We start from the raw sequence: 6,146 nt of genomic DNA, 5'->3' as shown, positions 1-6,146 counted from the left end.
CAACGAGAGCTTTTCACTGTACCTCAGTACATGTGACAATAGTAAACTAAACTGAACGTTACGGCCCCATTACTGCTTTCGCCTGCGAGTGAAGGGAGTTTGGGACGTGATCAGAGCTGGCTATACAGGCCTGATATCAGGAAGAGAAACTTCACACAGAATCGGACACTTTCCCCAATGTCCCATTGTGGTGAGTATGATGTCGGGACCAGCCCCGCACAACTCCAGACGCCTCCGTGGTTAGAAGTGGGACCGGCCCCGCGAGGCCGTTCGCCTCAAGCTATCACGTTTGGTCGCGCTAGACGCATTCAATCGTCCTTAGGATTGGAGGGAGGGCTGACCGATAGTAGAAGATGGGATAGCAGAGTGGAGCTGCTATTGGAGGAAAAACAACACTTCCAGAAGTGGGAGGTGTTTGAAAGAGAATTGGTCAGCCTGTCCCTGTAAGGGTAGGAAGCAACGATGGTGAGATTAGGGAAGGTTGTTTAACAAAGTAAGTTGAGGCAATATCCAGGAAAAAAAAATTAGTGTGGCTTTAGACAGGCAGTTTGCTATGCCTGGAAAGGAGGGATATGGATCTTGAGCAGGCAAAGGAAATTAGTTAATCTTGGCATCATGTTCGGCAAGGACATTGTGGGCCAAAGGGCCTGTTCCTGTGCTGTACTGTTTTATATTTGATCACTTACTTTCTGCCTCCTATCACTGAACTGATTTTCAATGTCGTTTGTCAAAACACCTTGTTTTGGTGGCATCTGCCCCGACACTCTGGACCAGCTTACCCTGCAGAACCTTGTGCAAAGCTTTGCTAAAGTCCACCTAACCCACATCTACTGCCTTGTCGGTGCATACGTTTTGCCCACATCCCTCTAATCCTTATCTATCCATGTACCTGTCCATGTGTCTTTTAAATTATGTTGCAGTACCTGCCTCAACTACCTCCACTGGCAGCTCGGTCCTTATATCCACCACCCTTTGTGTTAAAAGGTTGCCTCTAGGATACCTATTAAATCTTTCCCCTCTCATCTTAATTCAAAGTCAGTGTCATATTGAACGGGAACAGGTCCTGCATCTTATTTTATGCATGCCGACCAAGGTGCCCACCTAAGCTGGTCCCACCAACCCACGTTTGCCCAAACATACCAAACTCAACATAAGTGTTTTCAACAGAAAGTGCAAGATCGTTACACGCAGGCTAAGCAGGGATTTATTCAAGGCAACATCATAAATCACAAACCAAAAATTGGAGCAAGGCAGTTACAATGTTTTCGCCCTCCAGTTAACAATTGTTTAATGACAAAGTGCCAACCAGACTCATTCCAAAGCTTTCCCTGTTTGGCCCAACAGGATGGCCAGATGAAGTTTCAAATGAAGTTCCCTCTGGTTATTAGTGCAGTGTAAGAGACATAGAAACATAGAAAATAGGTGCAGGAGTAGGCCATTCGACCCTTCAAGCCTGCACCACCATTCAATATGATCATGGCTGATCATCCAACTCAGTATCCCATCCCTGCCTTCCCTCCATACCCCCTGATCCCTTTAGCCACAAGGGCCACATCTAACTCCCTCTTAAATATAGCCAATGAACTGGTCTCAACTACCTTCTGTGGCAGAGAATTCCACAGATTCACCACTCTGTGTAAAAAATGAGTCTCTGTGAAAAAATGATGAACAGGCAGCCCCTGTTTCCCAGGTACATATATATACACGAGGCAGCCCACATTAAATTGATATTTGTCAACGTTCAGACCTTGAAGACACAGCATTCCCAATACCTCCGTGATCAGGAGGTAGAGACGTAATGTACCTTTCACCTTTGAAACCTGACCTCTTTAAATGGAGATGGTTTCACCCCACGTATCATCCACTTCTGAGGCAAGGCTGGAGTAGCCAAAATCTCACCGTGACACGTCACGGAATAGTGAAAGGCCTGGATAGAGTGGATATGGGGAGGATATTTCCACTAGTGGGAGAGTCTAGGATCAGAGGCCATAACCTCAAAATAAAAAAATATGTACTTTTAGAAAAATGAGGAGGAATTTCTTTAGTCAGAGGATGGTGAATCAGTGGAATTCATTGCCACAGTCGGCTGTGGAGGCCAAGTCATTGGATATTTTTAAGGTGCAGATTGACAGATTCATGATTGGTGAGGGTGTCAGGGTTATGGGGAGAATGGGGCTGAGAGGGAAAGATAGATCAGCAATGATTGAGTGATGGAGTAGACTTGATGGGCCTAATGGCCTAATTCTACTCCTATAACTTATGAACGCCGGCTGCTTTCCCACGCTTGCCCTTGCGTTTGACACAAGCCTGAAGCTGCGGCAATTTCTGCTCAATATACCAGCTCCCACAGCAAAAGAAATGTTACTGTCATCCAGAGAATTGAAATTCCTTGCGCACCATTGGGAATATTTTACAGTAAAATAAACCTGAGGAAGTTTGAAAACACTCAACAGGTCAGGCGGCATGTGTGGAGAGAGAAACAGAGTGAACGTTTATGGTTCATAAAGCTCTCGGCAATTTGTCACAAAAGCCACTTTACATCCAGAGGAATCTCAAAGCATCGTTCCTAAAGTCCCAATGGCAGGAGTATGGGAGATGTAGTCATAGGACATCTATTCAAGAGAAAGTTACATATAGCTCTAAGGGCTAACGGAATCAAGGGATATGGGGAGAAAGCAGGAATGGGATTCTGGTTTTGGATGATCAGCCATGATCATATTGAATGGCAGTGCTGGCTCGAAGGGCCGAATGGCCTACTCCTGCATCAATTTTCTATGTTTCTATTAAGTGTGGACCCCAGCAGGTTTCTCCGGAATTATTCTTCCCGTGCAAAGGCTGGGTTTTGCTGCTGTATTTCTGGCAAGACGGCTCTGGTATAGAAGTCTTCCAGCTTCTCCACTGTTTCCTGCCAGAAGTCGGGGTCGAACTCCACGGGGACAATGGCAATATCACGGTTAGTGTAGACCACCAGATCCGCTTTGTGGATGTCCGCCACAGCCATCTGACACTGAATTTGGGTGAAATAAGTGTGGTTCTTCTTCAGCTGAAAATGGTCCTTGTTCTCCAAGCAGAAGTATCGGTCTTCGCAGGCCTCTGTGACGGTGTGGTTCCGGTGTTTGTACGGGCACTTCACCTCCACCAGGCCCACCGTGGTCTTGGTCAGCTTGTCCTGCACCACCCCATCGGGACTCGCCGCCAGCCAGTTCTTGGCCGGGTCGATGAAGAGGCCGCAAGGACGGACCTCAACCTCTCGCTTCATCTCCTTGGACTTGAGCTTCTCGTACTGCTGGAGGGCGACGGGCTCGTTGTCGATGCCCCATCTCATGGCCGGGGTCAGCACGTTGGACCCCTGGCCCACGATGGACTTGAGGTAAGACCGCGGCACCTCGTTGCTCTTTCCGTTCACGAACTTGCTGTGGGAGACCTTGTGGGCGACGGAGGCCGTGATACGGTTACTGCGCCACTTGAACCACTCGGGGTTCTCCCGCTGCCCGCAGGTCTCCCTCTCAATTTCTGCTGCCTTCTGCTCGCTGATCCGGCTGGGCTGCTTAGCTGCGGTAGTGGCCTTGCCCACTGCCCTGGGAGCTGGGCTGGCCTTCCCACCGGGGGACGGAGCACTCTTGGTGGAGCTCATTGGCTCTCTGCTGCTCGAGCTGGTGGCTCTCCGAGCTGCCGGGGCTGTGGAACAAGGGTTTGTAGGAGCTCCCACGCTGGATGGTGTGTGGGGGCTGCCAGGCCCAGACCGGGCTCCCACTCCCCGGGTCTTGGAGCCTGAGGAGGTAGGGCTGGCTGCCTGACCCACACGGGGCACTGCCCCCTTCACAGGCCCAGCCCGATTCACGTCTCCTCCCGTCCTCCTCCCATGATCAGAAGGCTTTGCTGCCATTTGGAAATCGATCCCAGCTTCTGTGAAGAGAAAGAACAATGAAACACAGTGCGGCACAGCGGGTACTCCCGCTATGTCAGTGCCAGAGACACGGGTTCGAGCCTGACACTGGGTACTCTGTCTGTGTGGAGTTTGTATGTTCTCCCGTGACCTCGTGGGTTTCCTCTGGGTGTTCCGGTTTCCTCCCACAAACCCACGTCTTTCGGATGTGGGCGGATACCGGAACATCCAGTGGAAATCCACACGGTCACAGAGAGAACATAAACACTCCACACAGGCAACACACGAGGTTGTGACTGAACCTGGCACTCTGGTGCTTCAAAGGCCTAGGATAGAACGGTCAGTGTGGAAAGGGGAGTTGGCATGTTTAGCAATGGGGAGATCATGTAGGCCATGGACTGAGCGTAAATGTTATTGGCAACCGGGAGATTAGTTATTGAGGCCAACTCCTGGTGTTCACCCATCAATGAAAGTCCCCGCACCATGGACTAATTTAAAACAAAAAATGCTGAAAATGTTCAACGGATCAGAAAATGTTACCAAACAGACATTGACCTTAAACATTATGTGCGGTCTCACCCACTGAAAAATTCCAGCATTTTCCCTTCTATTTTTGCAAAGTTCTGGCATCTGCTGCTTTAATTTTGCTTCCCCGGACTCCGCCCAGTGTGACGCCTGACCAGACAAGGTCACATGGTGAATTTGTGTCAATTAATAGGGCAGTGTCAGTAAAAGTGAACGTGAAAGTATTCAGTTGTTTTGTGAAACAGATGATTCACCATCGAAACTGCTTCCTGCAGCCTCTCCCTCTCCGGCAGCACATTCCAGATCACAGATTCTGCCCAGAATCATAACTGTGGAGCAGATTAACAGGCCCTTCAGCCCACCATGTCTCTGCTGACCTTCAGCCCGTCTACACTCATGCCCCTCGCCTACATTGTGATCTATGATTTGCCTATTTTAATGTCTATTTAAATGTCTCTTAAACATAGAGATGGTTTCTGATTTTACCACTTCCTCTGGCAGAGTGTTCCACACATCAACCACTCTTTGTGTTTTAAAAAAAATCCTCTCAGACAGATGCCCTTTAAAGTTAATTTCTCTCTCCTTAATCCTGCGCCCCATTATTTTTGATTCCTCTGCCCTCTTGTCTCTTGCTCCTTTGCTGATTGTCTTCACTCCACATCCTCTGGTCACCATCCTTTATACCCTTGGAAACACATCCTGACAATCTATCAAACCCTGCAAGATTGAGACTCCATCAAATCTTCACTCACTTTTCCTGCTCTTCAGGTAGCAGCCCCAGCTTCATCTTGGCTGCCCAGTAACTGAAGTCTCTCGTCTGTGGTAGATCAATGAATGCATGTGCTCCCTCCAGGGTCTGACTCCATAGTGAGGGACCCAGAGCTACATACGATACTCCACTCGGTTCACCAAGACCGACTGGGTCTGCGAGTTACTAACCATTTTAACTCCACTTCTCATTCTCATACTGACCTTTCTTTCCTCTGCCTCCTCCATTGCCAGAGTGAGGCCACACGCAAACTGAAGGAAAGGCACCTCGTATTCAGCGACGGTGGCTTCCAACCCAACGGTATGAAGATTGAACTCTCCACTTTTAGGTAACTACATCACCCTCCACCTCTCTGTTCTTTCTACCTTGCTCCCTGCTTCCAACCCCCCCCCCCCCCCCTCACATGCTCCACCTACCCTCTCCCCTATGCCCCACCTTGACTCACATCCATTTCTCCCTTCCCCCTCACTTCCACCTACATCTCCCCCTCTAGTTTCACAATTTGCAATTCTCCAGTACTCAACTCAAACTTATATTTTAATCTCTGGCCTTCACGCAACCATCTGCCTGTCAAATAACTTTCCTCACCTGTGTCAGCCTATTACCTGCCAGGTTTTGTTCTGCCACTCCTCTGCTGTTACTCCAGCACTTTGTGTCTTTTTCTGGATACAACACTACTTGCGAGGGCCTAATAAACCTTTGAAACAGTAGCAGGTGTCACATGTTTCTGTATTAAATGTCTGCTTATAAAAAAAATTAATGGGACCCCATGAGTTTCTTTAGAAGTCTCTCAACATCGAACATACACACACAAGAGCATCTGCACCCGTACCTAACCCTACTTAATAATGCTCATTCCCTCCAGAACTTTGCATTTGAACAGTAGAGAATGGGAACAGACATTTAGTTTGGTTTAGTTTAAAAATACAGCATGGAAACAGGCCCTTCAGCCCTTTGAGTCTGCAC

The 6,146-nt window shown here is 48.5% G+C and overlaps 1 protein-coding gene across 2 annotated transcripts in view; it reads right to left on the bottom strand.

The window, feature by feature from the left end:
- Nucleotides 1–1,186: 1,186 nt before the first annotated feature.
- Nucleotides 1,187–6,146, bottom strand: part of LOC129703430 (uncharacterized) — a 34,321-nt gene continuing 29,361 nt past the window's right edge. For both annotated transcript variants that reach the window (XM_055645860.1, XM_055645862.1), the window contains exon 2: nt 1,187–3,906. In XM_055645860.1, coding sequence (XP_055501835.1) covers nt 2,816–3,906 — 1,091 coding nt within the window. In that variant the 3' untranslated portion in view covers nt 1,187–2,815. The remainder of the gene's footprint in view (nt 3,907–6,146) is intronic.

The sequence above is a fragment of the Leucoraja erinacea genome, chromosome 14 (genome assembly GCF_028641065.1).
Source record: "Leucoraja erinacea ecotype New England chromosome 14, Leri_hhj_1, whole genome shotgun sequence".
Taxonomy (NCBI): Eukaryota; Metazoa; Chordata; class Chondrichthyes; order Rajiformes; family Rajidae; genus Leucoraja; species Leucoraja erinaceus.
This window is presented reverse-complemented; position numbering and strand designations above follow the sequence as displayed.